This window comes from Vigna unguiculata, chromosome 9 (genome assembly GCF_037176805.1).
Source record: "Vigna unguiculata cultivar grain cowpea cultivar isolate G323 ecotype 2 chromosome 9, ASM3717680v1, whole genome shotgun sequence".
Lineage (NCBI taxonomy): Eukaryota > Viridiplantae > Streptophyta > Magnoliopsida > Fabales > Fabaceae > Vigna > Vigna unguiculata.
In genome coordinates, this window is record NC_140800.1 from 44,280,727 (window position 1) to 44,301,898 (window position 21,172).

The following is a 21,172-nucleotide window of genomic DNA, read 5'->3' on the forward strand; positions in this document are numbered from 1 at the left end:
AGTGGAGAACATCTTCCTTTTTTTAACCATTTTTGGCTTTTCCAATAATTAAAATACTGATAAATGGAAAATTAAATTAAATTAAATTAAAACGAAAAAAAAAAAAAAAAGTAATGCGACATCTTATCTTGATTTAAACGGTTTTCACATCGAACGCTTACTGGTTATATTCACACGGTTCTATTTAAGAAATAATACATGTATAAATATAATTTTTTTTAATTACCTCAATTAATTGTTTTTCATGTATGTTTTTATTTTTAATTATATCTTAACTTATTAATTACTTATTTTCTGATAGTTATGATGAAACAAGTGTTTAATTAATTTAGCTTTTATTCTAACCATTTTGGGGTTTTCGGATAAAATTCAACTAAATGGAAAAGAAAAAGGAAGAAGTGTGTGTTGTGTTAATGTTTTTTCTATTCTTCTTATTTGTCCCATAAAAGTGTATGCGGAGCTGATAAACAATAAAATAATGAAAGTATAAAATCCACAACTTGCATGCTTATTATAAAATAATCTGACACAAAGTAACGATATTTTTGTAATGGGAACTGCTACTCATGAATCCTATGCTGCTTCATCCAAGAAAAAATACAATATAAAAAGGTGTGATTCCTTCGTCCTAGCAAAATGGCCTACCAGATTAGATTAAATTAGAAAACTACATGCCACCTCAAAGGGGGAAAAATAAGTAACAAAGGTCACAACTGAGGTAACAATTATGTGCAAGAATTATGTCAGTATAATACAATTAATTAAAATTTCAAATATTTATAAGATACCACAACAGTTTAGGCCAGTCATTTTTTCTCTTCAAAGATACATCGAATTTTAAGACTTAAATTAAAAAAATATACAAAATATTTTCACACTAATTAATTCATATGTTAAATATAAGATATTTTAATATTTGTAATTGTTGAGGATTGTATCCGTACAACCTACTCATTATTAAATACAGTGGTAATATAGTGAGAGCATTGAGTGCAGAGATACTCTTTTATAGTAATAGTTTATTGTGCATTAGAAAATATCCAAAATTCAGGCTATTAATTACATAATATGTGATTTCCATAAGTTAAAATTATATGTCACTCAGTTTATCAATTTCGAAGTAATTATTATAAATTTGAAAAAAAAATGTTGTTTTACGTGAAAGATCACCAATCTTTTAACATCTCGAAAAAAAAACATGTCTATATATATATATATATATATATATATATATATATATTAAAAATATTTATTTATCTTACAATATAAAGAACAAACAATATATACATACACTAAAACATAAAATACATAAGATATAAAAGTAGGTTAATAATTTAAAATTTTAAGTAACACATAATAAATAACATCTGTTGATAGATTTAAATTCACACAAATCTTAGTTCAATACCACATTCACGTACTGTAAAAATAACACATATATTAACTAAAGTGTGTAATTAGTGCTAAATACACAGATATACAAATATCATTAGGTGTATCTTAAATAAATAAATAAATGATGAGGTAGTGGAATTTGGTAATGTGAAGTAGGGTTATTGCTCCTTTGTTTCGGTGTGATAATAATATAATCAAATATGACCCACTCACCTAAATCCAGCTACTCACAACAAATTTTAATCCTGCTTTTACAATTTTCTTACAAAAACTCTTTTCAAAGGGTAAAAACGATGGTATACTTAAATATTACTGATCTTTGAATGATACAAATATAGGTGTTTATTACAGTCAAATAAGTGATTTCTTTTTTCTCTTTAACCGCGTTTGATATCACCGTTTGAGGTTAGGTATTTTGGTAACGGCAGAGTTTAATCACCGTTGACTCTGGAGTGTAGTACAACTCACCCATTCCAATGTAATTAAATCAAAATTAGACTCCAATTCTTTATCATAATTTCAATGGTTCTAAATCAAAATTCCTAACATTTTCATGTTTTAGTTATTCACTCTTTTTATACAATTTCAGTTAAAATTATAGGTTAAACTTTTTGAGAAAAATGAGTTATAACTGTTTATCTGATAAAAGTAGTGTTTGACCAATGCATCTATAATATTTTCTATCGGAATTGTGTAATTTTCATTGCATACATGACGTATGGGATGATGGTAGTTGGTCAAACCCTCACTCACTTCTCAACTATTGTTCGTTAAGTTATTTTTCATTAACAACTCAAAATCAATAAACACTTATACTATATGAAATAAGATGGTTAAAATTGAGATTATGATTAGAATAATTTCACACAGTAGTAAATTATAAAATCATAATGTTATATATATATATATATAAAATTAAAAGTCATTCAATTAAAAGAATGAAAGATGCAACAAAAAAATATTTATAATTTTTAATTAGGTATGAAGTTTTAGTGGAATATTTAGGAAGATGGTAAACACAATTATTATGACATGTTTAGAGAGGAGAAAAAGTTAGGCCAAAACTTGTTCCTATCACAATCAATACTTCATTTGTTATGTCAATTATTATAGCATGGAAGGTGGACCTCAAGGTATAGCATAGGAGTCTTTCCATGAAATCAAAGAGATACAATTTTTTTTTTATCTTTTATTCGTTTGTTGGTGTGCACCAGATTTTTTCTTTTTTTAAGGTTGCAACTAATCCTTGATAAATAAGTAGTGCTTCTTTGGTAGCAACAAATCCTCATAATAATGGTGTAAAAGAATCTGAACTTTTTTTATATATAAAAGTATTTGGTGATTGACCTGCAGAGTTAATAAACAATTAGGTTGCCTACCACTCATGGGGTTTGTGTGTTTTCAACTGCAACACTGTTTGTGTTTATGTCAGTAACAACTTTGTTCTAGGTAGCTTCATATACGCCACTTATCATAAACCTTTCATTTCTTTCACCACAAATCTTAGTAGATATTTTTAGCATCAATGGCTTATTACTAGAGTTACTGTTAAGTCAAAATTTATGGTATGTACAACTTTTTTATTTAACAAAAAATATAATATAAGTTTAAGTGTCATGATTGTAATTCGGTTCAGTTGATATTTATCACAGGACAATTAATTATAATAATTTTTTTCTGGACAATTATCCTACAAAAGATTAATACTAGACTGTGACTTGTCTCACTTAATTTTTTTACAAAACAATTTTGCAACCTGCATCATATATATCAGAATATTGATAGTTATGTTGGGTATATAAAAAAAATTGGTTTCTTTTTCATTAATATCAGAAAAAGACGAACTGGTACGAGACATGGCTTGGTGAAACTCAATGCTCTCGCACATGAAGAATGTTTAATGCGTGGTGCAGTGGTGCCTACTGTGGAATGCATAATCATAACTTTAAACCCAAAAAAATTTCCACTTATAACTTTTATGCATATTTTCTTGCAACTTACAAACAAAGGCACGTGCCTTAACGATTTTGATCGACCATTCAATCAATTTAATTTAAAATTTAAAAATAATGAATTTATAATTTTTCTTCCTGTATATATAATATAAGATTTAACTGTGTATAGTTTTACTTTTTTATATAAGCGAAATATTTAACATCAATGCTTAAAAGAGTAGAAGATGAGATGAAGTATTGAGTTACGTTATATTGTGTATTCAGTGTTATATTTTAAAATAATAATACTTATTATGAGTAAATTGCTGATATTTTATTGAGTCAAACACTACAAGTTTTCAATTTTTATTTTATTTTAGACCTTCGAAATATCTAACAGACTGTATATGCAGTCATCTAACCTCAAAATTTAATTAGAAATATAACATTTATACCGTCTAATACACAATTATAACTAAGTTTGAATTATAATCTTTGAAATGTTTCGAATTAAATTACAATTAATATTATAGTGGATTTCTTAATTCAAGTACGTTTTTTTTCTCTGTTAATAATAGATTGTTATAACCTCATTTAATTACAAATGTCTGTTTATGACCAAAACTACTGTTTTTACATTAATAGTCTCAAAAGTCGTTGATAATGGATTTAATTGATTCGTAGTGTAGTTTTTGTCTACTATCGTATAAAAAATAATTTTTTTTCAAAGAAAAATATATAATATCTTTTAGTAAGTATCTATGTGCTTGATTTATACACATATATATAAATAAACACGTTAATGAATAGATATACCAAATATTTTTAGTAGTTAGGGTACTTGTTGCCTTCTATAGGTATAACGTATGATCAAGTAACGTCTGGGAAATGCAATAGTGAAGCTTTTTGGAGTATTTGTATGGTCTAATTTCAGATTCACACTTCAGAAGACATTAATGTTAGGATCGATAATTTATATTCCCGTTGGATTATCAGATTATGTATATTAGTGTTAGAAACAAAAGTAAATAATATTTTTTAAATAAATTTTCGTTTTTTATTATATATATATATATATATATATATATATATATATATTATTTTGTGTTTTGTAAACATCAACGTAATTTGTATTTACAATAAACTAAAACTTTTTTAAAGATTAAAAACACATTTGTTTTGAAATGGAATTAGTTGTTTAAAGGCTTAAATACCTTTTTTGTCCTTATTTTCGTAATGTTTGTTGGGGATGATCCTCATTTTGACAGGATGTTTAAAATGATCCTCATTTTGACCGAATGTTTAAAATGGTCATCATTCTCGCAATTCATGTTTTATTTGGTCATTTTCTGTAACGCGTTTAAATCATTAACGGAGCATTATACAGGTGGCACGGTTTGTATTAGGGTGTGTTACGTGTACTGTACATATTGCTAATTAACGTTAGTTTTTTAATTTAGGGAAAATTTTGCAATTAGGGAAATTTCTTCATCTTTAATTATTAACTTCACTATTTTCCAAACTGCTCGGTGTGTGCTCCTAACAGTCTTCGTATATTTAAGTCTTCACACGAGTATCTCCGTATGATGACCATTTTAAACATTCGGTCAAAATGATGACCATTTTAAACATCCTATCAAAATGAGGATCATCTGCAACAAATCTTACGAAAATGAGAACCAAAAGGTATTTAAGCTTGTTTAAACATGAGAAGTGGTTGTATTTAAATTGGCCAACCTTCCATTTTCCGTCCTATGTCATTAAAGTGTGAGAAAATCGTTTAATTTTATATTTTTTTTGTCATAAAAGCGTCACGAATGTGAAATTGAGGGATTATAATATTATTATGGTGCATTTCGATAATAGTTTGACAGAATTCAATAAATTAAAATATATTAAATTTTAATTTGTTTCCTGTTCAAATAGTTTACTCTATCTGGATAAAAAAATTATTAAGTTTTATTTTTCAAGTTAAAATAATTGCTAAATACAAAAATGAGTTATTTTTCAAGCAAAGGCTGATAAAAAAACTATTTGACCTTAACATGATTTTTTTAAAGCTCAGTTAGTTTTGATTAATATTTGTTATTATAGTTTTGGTTGAAATCACGTAAAATTATTTTTTCAATATTGGTTGAAACAACACTATTAAATAACATAATAAATAAATAATTATTGTATTGGTGAAAAAATAATTATAAATATTGTTGAAAAATAACAATAATCAAGTTTAGTATGGAATATTTTTTGTCAGACTAAAATTAAAGAAAAATCAAGTGTTGAAAAACTTACATAAAATTCCAATTAACCCAACTAAAATATATCTATCAAATGTTAAAGATATTCCACTAAGCCATACACCTTAAACTACTCAGCTGAAATAAAGGGAAAAAGTAAATGTAACAAATAAAGAGAAATTTAAAACTTTCCTTTTTTAACTGAAATTTAAAAATTTAAAATTTCTATAAAAACAAATTATCTTATACATTTTTTTTTCTCATCAAAATGTATTATCAAATTAGTCCTTGTTATTAAGAATGACAAATGAACCCATCTTTCTAAATATGTTTTAAATAAATATGTGTTTTAACATAAATCTCCATATTTACTGGAGATATATATATATATATATATATATATATATATATATATATATATATATATATATATATATATATATATATATTTGATCTCGTATCATTTGTATATCTCGCAGATAGGGATGAAATAAAAGTTATATATATATCTTCTCTTAAATATGAGATGAGAAAATGGGTAAGTCCTTAATGATCCGTGGGAAGTGAACTTTGGTGGTGTGTAATGGTTTTTTTATGTAGTTGTTGAGTTCTGTCAACTAATCATTTAATTAATCTTAATGAATTTTTACTTCGTAAATGGATACAGGATAATAAAATCCTTGTCATTCATACCCCCAATGAAAGAAAAAGAATGTGAATGTGAACAAAATTTAATGCTGCATGTGTTGCATACCCCCCAATAATCGAAATTTCATACCCCCCAATAATCGAAATTTCTCAAAACAACCCAATTACAAGTGTTGCATCAAAGGGCACTGTTTTACATAACACCTGTGTGGACCTTTTGGTGCCAGGGAACGCGCTGGTGGACCTCAAGCCAGACACTAATGTCCACACCACTTCTATTTAAACAAACTCATTTCAAACAAAACGTATAAAAAATAATATAAATAAATAAATAAGACTAATTATTAATAATATATATATATTATTTTATAATAAATTAATTGATTAAAAAAATATTTTGGACTTATAAAAAAAAATTATTACATCTTCTCTTTTAAAAATAGTTATCACATATTAGTGCCTCAATTATACGGTAGAGCTGCATGGGTTTCTGAACTCTCACCATTTTAATCTGTTTGTTTAATTACAGACTAAGCTACGCTGCTGTCATTTTCAATGCACATGACAACATGAATAATGCATGATATATTCATACAGATAAAGATATAAACCTATAAAAAATGGTGGGTCATGGCTTAGCTACAAGTTGATCAATTTTTTTGTTCTCTATACACGTGTTCGTATGTATACTAGAAATTGACTACTGTGCCAGTAGCTACCAACTACTACAATGACTCTTGCAATTTATACCACAAAAACAAAAACAAACAACGTAAGGATATTTCGGACTATAATCCAGAGTTCTGAAACTTCTCCCTTTCAAACATATTTATTTTTTTCAACGAGATACGACATTTCTAAAGGTGAAGAGTTATAATTGAGCTTAACTAGTAAAAAATCTTAACTAATTGGATATGTACCTTATGATCACTGTGTTTTGAAATGTTAAACAAAAGTGATAAATGAAATGTGGTGGTGGTGGTGGAGAAAGGGTTTGAATGATGAATGTGGTTTTAAGGCGAAAAAGGTTGGGATTTGGCAGGAACATAACATGCTTTACAAAGGTAGTTGTACCTTTGAATGTCAAGATTGTAAATCTTCATAAGACGCTGTTGTTTTGTCTTAAACCTGCTTTGGAAATAGTCCTGGAAGGTGGGTTGTGTTGATGTCCTTAGGAAGAACATGTATGCTAAAGAGAAATACGGAGACATCAGATAAAAACATATGGGCTCCATCACATTCCAGCCTATTTCCCAGAAAGTAAGTCTCATCAGCCCAATTGTTTGAACGGTTAAGAAGCCCAGCCCACAGTAAAGCTCGCATCGCACCTGGGCCTTGGCCTTTTCATCAATCATTGACTTTTGCTTTTCCATCATCTCCAACTCCTTCCTTCTAGGGTCCTTTGGATTTGGTATTGATTCAGATATCAACCTCCCAATTGTTTTAGCTACCTGTAAATTCAAACAGCATTACATTTTATTCATTCATCACACTGATATTTTCACAAATCCCTCACCAATAAGCAACATTTAAAACTTTTTTTAATTAACTTTGCAGCAGTTAAAAATTATTATTTTTCAAAATTGTGTTCATACAGCCATTACTCTCTTTAATTGAAAGGAAGCTTTAGATATGAATGAAATCGTGGATCAAATGTGATTTCGAAATGAAATAATCGTCTTCCAAAAAATCTATTCACCCGTCTTGTTAAAAACTTTAACTCACAATTGGGATAAAATATTTAGGAAGAATTTTTTCGTCGGGACACAGTTCATATATTACCAATTAATGTTAAAGATGCATTCCATTCCTATCACTTTTTATGTATATAAAATAAAAAGTAGCTTTCATTTTCGAAAACAAATTAATCAAAGTCGACTAAAATCGTTGAAACTTTAAGCATAAACATCTTCTGGCAAGATATGTATAAAATAGTTGTTTAACTTAAATGTAAAGTAACCAACCTTAATATATTAAACAATAGTTTATTTTCTTGAAAGTAGTTTTTCATGTTTGAAATCCAAGTATAGTAAATTAATTGTATTTTAGAATTCAATTTTTTTTGGTATATGTATATTTTACGTTTTGCTTTAGTTAATTAAGCATATCTTATATGTACTTTAAATAATTTTAAATTTTTATTTTTCACGTGTTCTATTCACTTGCAATTTAAAATTATTTCAAATTGTAGTAAGATATAGGATTTAAGGTTTAGGGTTTAGGGTTTAGGGTTTATCAATTTTGTTTGATAACTTTTTACGGGTTTTTAATTATATCATTTTAACAGATAATTTGAAAAAAAAATATTTACAAAAAAGCATATAAACTTTAAACTTAATCGCTCGTTTATGAACATATTTTATTTTATTTAATGATATGTTTAAAATATAAATAATTTTAAATGTAACTACTTGGAATGTAACATTCTCTTTGAAATCTTTACTAAAAATATTAGTCTTGTTATGATTTATTTAGTATACACTCTCTCTACACTGCTTCAAACTACCCTCAGAATTAGGAGATCATTAGAACCTTCGTCTCGTTTCGAAGTAAGTGATGAGATTTAAATATAACTCAATTTTTTAAAATTCAATTTATAAATGAACATAATTAAGATAGGCTCACTCAAATACTATGTTAACAAGTAGATTCTCACCTAGCAAAATCAGTTACACCATAAAAAAATGAAATCTACTAAATTTTACATCCTAAATCTTGTTCTTACTTTCATTAATTTTATTCTACAATAAAAAATAATTGTTTACTTTTGAAGAGACCAACCTGTTCTGGGCGTAGAAAAACGACGTCACCGGAAACGATGACATTTCCAGAGTGATCCAATGTCTCGGCGAACTCCGTGGCTTGACGTTGATTGTAATCACAGTGCTGAAGACAGATTCCAAAGTAGTGAGAGTAAGAAATTGAGGTGTGAGGAATGTCTCTCAGCTTCGCTTTCACTTTTTCCATCTGCAAAGTCCTAAGAGTCTTCCTCGCATCATTGATGAAAATTCTGCTGGCATCCGGAGCCGTTGGATGATTAACATTAAGATCAACGGTCCCGATGCCTTTGAATTTGTCCCTGAGTTTGTCTCTCGCCGGAAGTGAGGGAATGTCGGAGTGGCCATACACACTTCTAACCTCAAGAAAGCGGCGGAAGAAGCTTTTGTCGGAGGATTCCGGCGAGGTTAGGACAGTACGCAACGACATTTTAACAGCATCGAAAAGACGTTTTGGGAAAACTTTCCCAGGTGCCATTGACGTGTTATGTGTGTGTCTTGTGTTTGCTTTCAGTGGATGCATGAAGAATTGAACTTCAATTTAAAGGCTTTCAAAACCCTCTTATTGGGCCCTCTCTCTCATTCAAACTAAGGCCCAATGTCAAGAATATTCTTGCTTTCACAGTCATCACAACCATCATATTCTCCTTCCCATACTTCTTCTTACACGCTATTATTCTATTTTAAGCTAAATTTTAGTTTGGGAAACAAACATTTTCTGATTTATGTAAAAAAAAAAAACATTTTATTTATTTATATACTTATGTTAACTTTTTAATGTTTTAAATTTTACTGTTCTGGTACCCAAGTTTTAAGATAAGGCTTAATATTGTGATTTTTTTTATCAGCAACTTAATACAGTGAATTATAGTGTTGTTTTTCAACTATATTTTAAGTTTTTCAACTATTTTCCTTTTCAAAATAACATACTCTGTATTATTTATTCAAAGAACAACATTGTTTATGTCTTATGTTCAGAATTTCATTCGGATAACCAAGATATATTACACCATTGAAATCTTAATTAATACAACACATACTTTTTAAATAACTTATAAAAGTAATTGACACGTAAAAATGTTATCAATTTCATGCATCTTTGATAATGCAAGTAATATAGTATTTTCTTTTTCTTATAGATGATATCTATATAAATTTTATAACTTGTATTAAAACACTTTAAAGTTCAGGAAATGACCAGGATTTAAAATTTACGAAAAAAAAATCCAGAGACAAAGTTAAGCATCTACTTACAAATTAGTTTTCAACTAATTTTAAAAATAGCTCGTTAAAACTTTAATCTAGCAAAACTAATCTTTAATTCTTCAAAGTTACAAATATTTACAATTGATAAACACAATGAGTTTCTCCCTCTGTTATATTTGTCCTTCGGCCAATTCTTCAAATTTGGGTCGTCCCTTGAAGACTTGAAGGGTGAGTTATAAATATGTTGAAGGGGATAAATAAGAACTTAGAAATCTTCTGCATGAAACTAAATAAAGTTCTGAATGATTGCGGAATAAAAAATTAAATGTGCGTGCAAAATATCATAATATATAAGATAAGTCGAAGTCTAAATGCATTTCAAGAATATGCAACTTAAGGTACCCATCAAAATGTATTAGAAAAAGTAGTGGCATAGAACTTAAGGTACCAAAGAACTTATAATTATTAGTCAGGATGTAATTTTTTCTATTTAAGAAACGTATGAGTCCAAACACCATGATTCGATTGTGACTTAACCCATCCGATTACCTCCGTCACAAAACAACATTACTACTCATCTAAAATTTGTATTACAACAATTTTTGTCTCATAAATATGTATAGAGAAAAGGATTAAAATAAATTTATATTAAAATTAAAATTAAAATGTAGACAAATTATATAAGAAAACTTCTTCCCGTTCACTTATACATATGAAACGTTTTTAACTTATAGATAAATTACTTTAAATTTATTTTTAAATATATACTAATACTTTTGTTCAACCATGTCCATAATTTGAGCATTGTAAATTAAGAAACAGTATTCATTTCGTTAAAAATCATGTTGGAGGTATATAAATGATAGTCCATGTGATCAAATTTCATTTTTCTTTACAAATATACAAATATAAATTGTAGAGTTAAATTTTTGTTATTATAGATTTAATTAAGTTTTAAAATTTCATAAATTTGAGTATTTTTAAATAAGTTTTATTTATTTTTATCAATTTTTCATATTTTAAACTTAAGTTCATATGTCAATATAACTGTTTAACTCCTCAAATAAACACCACAAACTAAAACATTAACAAAAATAAATTATAAAATTGTAATTATTTTTATAAAAAGTTATGTTATTTCATTTAATAAATTAAATAATAAAATTAAAATAGAATCAATTATATGAAAAAACAAACAAATAATAATATTCCATAAAAATTAGATTAAATCATTCCATTTGACTTTATTTTCATAAAAAACTCTTGAATATTTTCTTTTTTTTTATATGTCTCAATTCTGATTATATTTTGAAAAATTCAATATAATTAAGTTATTTGTATTAATAATATTAAATAAGTGTTATATAATAATTTTTTATTTTGTTTTAAATAAAAAATTAGTCACCTATCAAACTAATGTTATGTTATGTAACATCTCATGGCCTTGGTTTTTAATTTAAAATAATATATCTAATAAGTTTATTTACATATATATCATGTTTCTATAAATGTAGAACACCAGAAAAATGGCAAGTGTATGAAAGTATGATACCTAATTATGTCGCATGGAAGACCACAATAAATGTGTATGTTTAATATTCAATGAAATTGACATAGTGATGAATACTTTGGTACACACAGATTTCAAATTTGAACTTTAGTGTCTCCATTTTTTATAACAACAAAAACTACAAATTAAATTTGGACAGACACGAGGAACCTTTTAATTAGAAATATTCACCATTAATGCACACCATTTAACATTTTCTTAGATTACAATAGTTAATTTTCACTCATCTTCTCATTTTGCATCACTACAAATAATATAAACATAATATTCTGATATATTTAAAAATAGCTATTACCATAAATAAAATTACATAACATATAGTATTTATTTTTTTTAAATGTTATTAAAATGTTCTTAACAAAATATATTGTTTTTTTTATAAATCTCACTTTAGTTATTTTATAAAATACTTTATCATAAATTTCAGTTAAAAAATTAAAAAAAAAATTAATAGAAAAATAGTAATTGTTTGCTATTTTTTATGATTTTTTTATAAAAAGATATTGATAATTTTTTATATCAATGGAAAACACACCATCTAAAAGTTTCTTAGTAAATTTTATAAATAAACTTGAAACCATGCTATTTAAATTTACAAGAGCTCCTTGTTTTTATATTTGTAAATAATTTTAATATTTCCAATTAAATAGGACAAACAAAATTAAAGTAGGGAAGGGTTTCGGAGGAATTATAATGAGAATCTAATTGAAGGGCTTGAACAATTTAAAACATTTTCCGACACATTTTTAGAGAAAATATTTAAGTTAAAATTTTATTTCATGGTGTTTACCACTCTTTTTTTTTTTTTCCTATTCTTACTATGTAGACATATAATCTACCAGTAATTCCGTCTCGTCGTATTTACTTTTTGTATTTTTTTAGATCAGCTCATAATTTTCTTTTGATGATAAGAGAAAGAGAAAAAAGAAATTAGGAGGGATAAAATAAAATGAATTGTGAACATTTTACTCTAAACTTAAATAAAAAATAGATCTATAAAAAATTTGAAAGATATTTTATCTTTTATTAATTTTGGCATAAAATAGTTATTTTTTATTTACTCATTTTGGAAAAGTTATATTTACCTACCCTAATATTTCATCTTTATTTCTCTATATTCTATATTTTCGCGGAAATAAATAGTGAGTATGGTATAGTTGTGTGTATGTTAATATCTTACAAATTTCTAATGTATTAATTAATGTTTTTCGGGAGCCAGCTAAAAAGCTTGTGAAATAAGTTTAAAATATGCCAAAATTATGTTTTGTAACTTACAAATTATCTCTCAAATTTACTACTTTCATGATATTTTATAAAGAAAAATCATATAATATTTAACAAAAAAAATTTCAGAAGGTATCATTAGTTAAAGTTGTATTTGACATACACAACTTTTTTTTTTTACATTAAATTTGTGTAAGTAAGCATGACTTTACTTTAAAATCATGAATTTTAAAAAAAAAAATTTACTTGAAAAATACAACATTAATAAAATACAAATTCTATTCATATAAAGAATTAACATTATTTTTAACCAAAATCTTAAGACACACACCTCCTATAATATGATAAACTGCAACAAGACACTCTTGTTTGAAAGATTTGTTAGAAAGTCTTTCAATATAAGAAATCTTCATTCATCATATTATATTCGTATCAATAAAATACAAATATAACTCATAAATAATTGACATATCCAACAAGAAAACCCTCAAAATAATATACTCATGAGTTTTTATTTTTTACATTATTTAATTTTTTCATTTGAACTTAAATTCTTCACAATTTTTTTTTTTTCTTAAAGTCTTATAAGCTTGTAACTAATTTTTCACACTCAAAAAATTCAAAATTTTTATCGTAAATTCAGAGTTAAATTACACCATTCTAAAGTATATAACTATGTTTAATAACCATGTAAGATGGCCAACATTTTCATCACAAATCAACAAGTTCAGGTACTTCCACATTAACAACAACACCAAAGGAGTAATGTGTTCTTCAAGAACAGAAGAAGACAAAGGAGACGAGAGTGCAAGATAATTAACTCAAGCCACTATTACAACAAGAACCAATTTTTCTTTTCTTTTTTCACATATGCTCGATGAAGCACAAGTGATATCTGATGTCAAATCAAAGTACCCGAAGCCTTGGTGGGGCCACGTGTTTTGGGTCCTGCCCCACATGCCTGTGACTTCGATGAAAATAAGGAGGGCTAGGAGGTGGTGGAGAAAAGAAATAAAACGCCGCCGGTGGCGGTGGCGACAACCACAACGGTGGCGGTGGAGGAGTTTTACGGTGCCTATGCTTCGGAGGTGTGGGGTGGTAGCAATCAGGTTTGTGTGCAGCATGGTGAGAGTGGACAAGAACACATGAATTGGAGAGTGACAGAGCCAAAAGAAACACAATCCACACTCGAAAGTTACTCATGTTTTTTTCTTTTCTGTTTGTTACTAAGACCACTGATAAAAAAGTGTTATAGAATGAGTTATAATGAATAATAGAGACAAATGGTGTACTTATAGGGGCAAAGGGTCAAAGAGGAGAGAGTTAAGATGAGTTAGTTAAAAATGCAGTGTGTGGATTTTGGTTTTGAAGAGTTTTGAAGAATGGATTTAATAATATAATGTGTGATAATGAATGTCAAAGAAAGCACCAACCGACCAACAAACTTTATTGGCGTGTCTGATATGTTTGGTGTTAAGTGAAGGCAGATATTGAAATTCAATTTTCTCCAAAGCTCTCTGACCCACACCCACTATCACATTTCCCTTTCTCACTCAATTTCTTACCTACTTCGCATTATTTACATTTATTTTTTACCTTTTTTATGAATTCTATCTCTACATGCGCCTAAATTTTATTTTTTATTTATTACCAAATAGTACATTAGGTTTGAATGAATAATTTTAAAATTTAGAATTCAACAAGTCAATTTAAATTTTTCAAAATTTTAACCGAGTTTCTTTTGGTTAAATATATCTTTATTTCTTTATTTTGATGCAATTTAGATTTAAAAATGTTTGAAGTTATTCCTTTTAGACAATTTTTCTTAAGTTTATTTAAAGTTTCAAACGCATTTCATGATAGTATTTAAATTATTTACATATTTTGACACATTTTTGTTTCAATGTTAGCTGAGAGTCACATTTGAAACATCAAATAAACTTAACAAAAAATTGGTTAAAATACTAAATTCAAGCATTTTTAAAGTTGAAGAACTAAATTGGACCATAGTTTTGAGTAAGAACTAATTCCAATTTTCAATTAAAATGAAGGGATCAAAAATATATTTAACCCTTTATTTCAAAAGATCAGCATGAGATTCAATAATTATAAGATATGGATTAAACTCCTATAAAATATTAAAGATATTTTTAATTTAAAGTCTTGAAATAATAATAAGCTTTTACATTTTTATATAAATAATATTTATTTATTTAATATATTTTCAAAATAAAAAGTTTTTTATGTTAAATTTTGTGGAAAAAAATTATTGATTTAAAATGAATTAATACTAAATAATTTTAAAGGAAAATATTAATATTTTATATTAAGTTGTTAGTATAAAGTAGACAGGGAAGAGTGAAAATAAAGAAAAGAGGAGAGAAAAAATAAAAAATAAAAAGTAAAGGGTGTAACCGAATTGTGATTAATTATTAAGTCCACTCAACCCAAAACACACTAATTATACTTTTGTTGGTAGGTTTCCACTTCATTTTGTGCATCAAATTATGACTACATTGAGTTTAGACTTCTAAACCTCGTAAAATTATTTCAACTCAATTTAGTGGAATAGTAGAAACACATGTGTTTGCAACTTAATGTCTCATACTTTTAGGATAATAAAATTCAATGAATATAATTACTTTATATATGACTATTATAATTAACAATTAGTAAAATATAAAAAAGTAAAATTGTGATTAAATATGTAGAAAAATAATTAATTGAAACTTTCTTGTTTGAGTTGTTTTTATTTTTAAATAAATATGCACAGATAGTACTAATTAAAATAAGAATTTAATTTTCATGGTTACGTCCAAAAATAGTAAAATTATTGCCAATAACTATTATTGTTGTTTATAATCCATTTGAATAAGTAAAAAAAATATTATCACAAATTTAAATATAAAATAGTAAGAAAATGTATAACAAAACAGTCATTACCACTTATCATTTTTATTAAAAGTATTAATTATTTACTAATTTCAATATATAAAGAAAACAATATTATGATTCATATAATATGAATATTGTTGTATGAGTATTGTGATTAAAAAATACTCACAATCAATATTATTTACATCATCTATTTGAATAACATTTAAATTGTTAATTTTGAAAATATTTCTGTTAAGAGTGAAGGTGTAAAGTGTTCTTTAATTATTCAAATTGATGATTCAACTCAATTATAGTAGGGTAGCCACACAGTAAATGTCAAACTTAAAATGGAATCTAGATGGAAGTCTACTCAGTCTAAATCACCAGTAACCCTAAGAAAATGAGTCTAAAATAAGAGAAGAGAGAGAAGTGAGAAAAAGGAGAGAGGGAACGGAGAAAGAAAACATTGGCATCTGTGATGTTTAATTTTGCGTCGGCGTTACATGAACTTGTGTATTTGACGTGCAAATTGAAGCCAATAATAAGGGAGCATTTTTGATTTGAAGTGAAAAACAATCTGTGTGCAGTATCTTTAAGATGGTGGCAGCAATCCACAGGTGGAGGGAGTGATGTAAAACGAATGAAAGAAAGTTGAGAGAAAGTGAAAGAATATATACATTAAGGTGTCTGAAAAGCACTTCCCAGGTCAGCAATACATTGAATGAAGTTGAAAAGAAAGCCGTGGAGACTTCCCTACGTTCCAGTTGCAATGTCATACATATCTACACAACTGGGTGGCTACAAAAGAGTAAGAACCTCTATATAATCTCAAACTACTAACCTACTACTATATCAGAATATTCAAAATTACCGATAAATATGTTACATAATACCAAGGGAAGTGGATATTACATACATTATCTTTGTTAGCATACACAGTTTAACTTATCAAACATCATTCCATCTCATTTGCATACAGTCTTCAGCCTCTTTGCAGCCTGGACAAATCCCACAATCACCTGCAACTCGTCAATTTGCTTCACAAAAAACAAACACAACTTCAGACTACCACCTAAATTTCTCCTTCTTCATCAATCTTACCAAAACACTTCACATACATTTAAACCCAATTCTTCTTTCCTTTCGTACAATTAATGTCAAGCTTGCCCCGGTCACATTCATAACTACCTGGGAACTACATTTTCGTGAAATATGAAAAGCTATGTTTTTTTTTCATGTGCCCTTCACGTGGGATGTGTTCCTTTACTGATATAATAATACTTATTTACAAAGCTATAACATGTTCTGTTTACATTACTCAAAATACTGCACCATCAAAGAATAGAGTATAATAATTAACTGCTTATTCATAACAAGAATACTCCTTTCTTACAAATTTTGATTCTCAAAGATTAGAAAGTATGTTTTTTTTTATCATGTGATAACAGAGCTCTCGGAAAAATTGCAATCAGACATGAAATTCAACAATTAAAATCTTAATTTATGCAGCATATAATATTTAGATACCTGCGACATGAAATGCCTCTGAACAATGTCCACTAGCTGCTCTTTTGATGGGTTTGGGACGGCGTCCACCTACAGATCCATCTCAAGAAGTAAGTAAAAAGGAGAGACTTCTCTGCAACAAAGTAACAAGGCGGATAGTTCAAAGTATTTACAAGATTAAAATGTCGCCAATATCTCCACAATGCAGCCATTTCAAGTTTGCTCAAGTCCACCTTCTACAGAAAAGATTCAATATAATAATGTTAATAGAGAATACTAACTAATAACTAAATCATTGACTATGTCAGTGGATAAAAAAGAAATTAAGAAAAGAAAAGAAAAATGATGTTTATATACCGTGGACCCATGAGGCATAGAAACAGACCCCTTCGAGTGTGAATCGCCAGAGAAGGACCTACTCATGGTCTTGTGAGATGATCCCAATGTTCTATGCATTCTGTGTCTCGATTTGTGGGACTTTTGTGTGTCGTCGGATGCTGAGAATTCAAAAAAATATCACAACCGAAAAAGGAAAATTATAAAGTGGTGGGGTCATGGGAGAGTAAAGCAGAACACTAGAACTTCAGAGATAACAAAAGCAAAACCAGAAGACAATGGATCCAATGTTACCAACCTTTTTCCACTTTGGAAACCCACGAATATGGAAGCCAAAACAACAATCAATTAATAAAAATACCACAGCATTCCAAAATGGGTCTACTTTCAGTGTCGGATGCACACATAATATTCACAATATCAGCAGGCAAAACAATTACAAACTGTAAAGTACTCACCCATATCAGATCCATTCCACTGCATATTTTCAAATTCAAGGTCATCATCTTCCTCATTACCCGTGGGTGCTTCAATGACGCTAAGAGCATTCCTCTGTAGTTTCACTTCAATACCATTTGTAAGAACCTGCGTTTGTGCCAATTAAGAACAATGTAAAATATTCATCTCACAGAAAATGACACCTAAGGATCAAAATTCTATCTGGAACCTACAGGAACTGTAAAATATCTGCAACAGGGGGAATTTACTAAAAAATTCAGGGACAATCAGTGCGAGTGTGGGTGTTATAGGACTCATCTCACTCTATACTCACATCAATTTAATATAATTACTTACTTAAAAATTATCACACACATATATATTTCAAGAGTTTAATGATCAGGCACAAACTTACCAGTATAAATTTTTTTAAACTGTCATATAATCACAAGTCTCCCCTCATAAGACTTTTAAAAGTCAACAAACTTAACATAGATGGTACTCTGATTGAGATAACTGTAAAACTATTTATTCTTTTATTTAAATACAGTTGTTTTTATGTGTGATTAAGATAAGTTTAATTTGATTCAATTCAATTTTTTTTTCATTTATTAAGTTTTTGTGAATAATACATTTTTCACAGTGCAAATAAATATTCATAATTCAACGAAGCAAATCATTATATCTATGCAAACAATCATGATCTCAAAGATAATATTTTTAGACATTGAATATTAAAATTAAAGCTATACTTTTAAATTTGTACGCATATAAAAAAAAATATATCATATATATTGTATGAAAACTTCCCTCATATAAACAAAAAAAATATGAATAATTTAAATTCTTAAAAATGAATTAAAAAAATCTAAAATATACTGTTTACAACAAGATAAATTTGATACCAGGAAGAGGATAAGGTATGATAAAAAAAATATTATCACTATTAAAATCAGAACTTAAATTTAATCAGATCTAGGGAATATCAACATAAATATCTTTTATATGCTTAAGATGTATTATATCCAATATGCTTACTTTTAATCCTATAATGAAGACAAGTTTAAATCATTTTTCTACATTAATTAAGATCAACTTTTTTCTTCTCCAGTAATGTTAAAGACACATCTATATACCTATTAAAGAGGAAAAAAATGAACATTTATTGTTAACTTTTGGAAAGTGATAGAACACGGTGTCAAAGTCTACAAAAACAGTTGTTGTAGAAGTTTATTGTTAGATTTATGTTTGGATAGTTCAAAGTTATGCTTACAAAGTTCTGCAGTTATTCTATCCGATGTTTGGATGATTTAGGACCATGTTTGAATGAATTAAGAATTATAAATTTAGTCATAGTAACTTTTATAGTTGAAGTTTCTTGTTTCTTTCAATTCATTTATTGCATGGATATTAGGTTGGGATATTTCAATATAGGAAAATGGACATTAAAGCTTTTAGCCATTAAGATGGAGGATTTAAAATCTCCCATATAGCAGTTTGATTCCAATGTAAATTGATCATGTAATATAATCAGTCATTTCATAGACACCCATAAAACTATCAGAAAGGCTAAATTGGAAGAAGAAACAATGGTACGATTGAAAGCTTCAAGAAATAGTTCTGATTCTAATGGGAGTTTAGATTCAACTGTCTTATTAATAGCATAACCTTACTCCAAGCACAATTCAGATTCAACTATCTTATTAATAGCATAAACTTAATCCAAACACAATTCAGAACTAAGATGTGGAATTAGCAACAAAAAACCCAGAGCAAGGATCATATAATTTACTTCCGTCAATAAAACGAGCAAACAGAAGACCCAATTAACTACTGATCCTCAAAGAGCTCTTCATAAAACAGCAGATCCAGCAAAGAAGAAAGACATGCAATGGATACCCACAATTAGTAATTGTGAATTATATCTCAAATCATGCACAGTCAAATAAAACCTAATCAAGTTGTAACACGAAGAACTCGGCATTAGAAATTTTGGATTAAAATAATTGAGTGTAATTCAGATAACAATCACTCAGTAGTAAAATTCAAGAAACAGGGACTCCAGTGTAATTAAATTAGAGCAGAATTAGCCGCGTGAAGTAATAAAACAGAAGCTACCAAAATTGACCGACAGGGGTCATCCGTTAGACGAAAGACACGGTTTCACAACAATGCAAACAAACGACATTAGCAACTGAAATTAGAACAAAGAAATTAAAAAATCCGCAGTGTCGTGTTTTGATGAGAATGAGAAAATTACCAGCCAATGCCATCCTCCAAGACCAACGGCTTTCTTAACAACACCTTGGAGACCAACGAGCACCGATTTGGTACGGTTATTTCCGGTTACCACCACTTTGGTATGACGTGGCAGCACCGATAACTCTTCTTCACTGCTGTCTCCGCAGCTCTGCAAATGGGAGAACCCACCATTGACTGAGCTTTCCATTGCCTCTAGCATTTCCAATTCGACGGTGAAAAGGGCAAAGTAGGAAATCAAATATCAAAATTGCATTCGTACGGAAGATCGTGCATTGCTGGGTTCGAATGTGGGAGTTTGAGGAGCAGAAGAGATAGGGTAGTGGAGAAATTGGGGGAATTTTGCAGAGAGAAAAACACAGATGGAGAGAGAGAGAGAGAGAGAGAGAGAGAGAGAGAAAGAAAGAGAGAGAAAAAGGAGCGAGAGTGACTGGTTTTGTTTATTGGTGTGTTGGGATGAATCCCGACGAGAGGAAACGGACCAATGAAATTGCGCCACGTCATGGAGAGAGGTTGGACTCTTCAATCATGCGCTTGGAGAGAGGGAGGTTACGGCATGAACATGATGTGGGTTTGGTTTTCAGGACTCACTCTGTTTCCTTCTCATTTCAATTTCTTCTGGGAATACCTAATTGCTAATTACTACTTTTTTTATTTATCAAATCAAATAAAAATAACTATCTAATTACTCACAGGTTTCTAAACTTAAATAGTTAATTTTGCAGTGTGGTGCTTAAGTCCAATGGCAACTATGGGTGAAAAAGG

At 28.2% G+C, this 21,172-nt stretch overlaps 2 protein-coding genes across 3 annotated transcripts; both read right to left on the bottom strand.

Annotated features, from left to right (window-relative positions):
- Window positions 1-6,827: 6,827 nt before the first annotated feature.
- Window positions 6,828-9,489, bottom strand: LOC114195849 (calcium uniporter protein 5, mitochondrial-like). Its single transcript, XM_028086265.2, has 2 exons — window positions 8,996-9,489; window positions 6,828-7,665 (listed from the first exon to the last, which is right to left on the bottom strand). The coding sequence occupies exons 1-2, from the start codon at window positions 9,467-9,469 to the stop codon at window positions 7,228-7,230; spliced, it is 912 nt and encodes a 303-aa protein (XP_027942066.1). The 5' UTR covers window positions 9,470-9,489; the 3' UTR covers window positions 6,828-7,227.
- A 7,030-nt stretch (window positions 9,490-16,519) lies between these two features.
- LOC114164864 (uncharacterized) lies at window positions 16,520-20,822 on the bottom strand. 2 transcript variants are annotated; one of them, XM_028049637.2, is made up of 6 exons: window positions 20,409-20,822; window positions 18,169-18,295; window positions 17,732-17,871; window positions 17,548-17,610; window positions 17,396-17,464; window positions 16,520-16,866 (listed from the first exon to the last, which is right to left on the bottom strand). In XM_028049637.2, the coding sequence occupies exons 1-6, from the start codon at window positions 20,607-20,609 to the stop codon at window positions 16,834-16,836; spliced, it is 633 nt and encodes a 210-aa protein (XP_027905438.1). In that variant the 5' UTR covers window positions 20,610-20,822; the 3' UTR covers window positions 16,520-16,833. The 2 variants fall into 2 exon arrangements, with proteins under 2 accessions (XP_027905438.1, XP_027905437.1); XM_028049636.2 differs by having other exon boundaries at window positions 16,520-16,905; window positions 20,409-20,819.
- Between the last annotated feature and the right edge of the window lie 350 nt (window positions 20,823-21,172).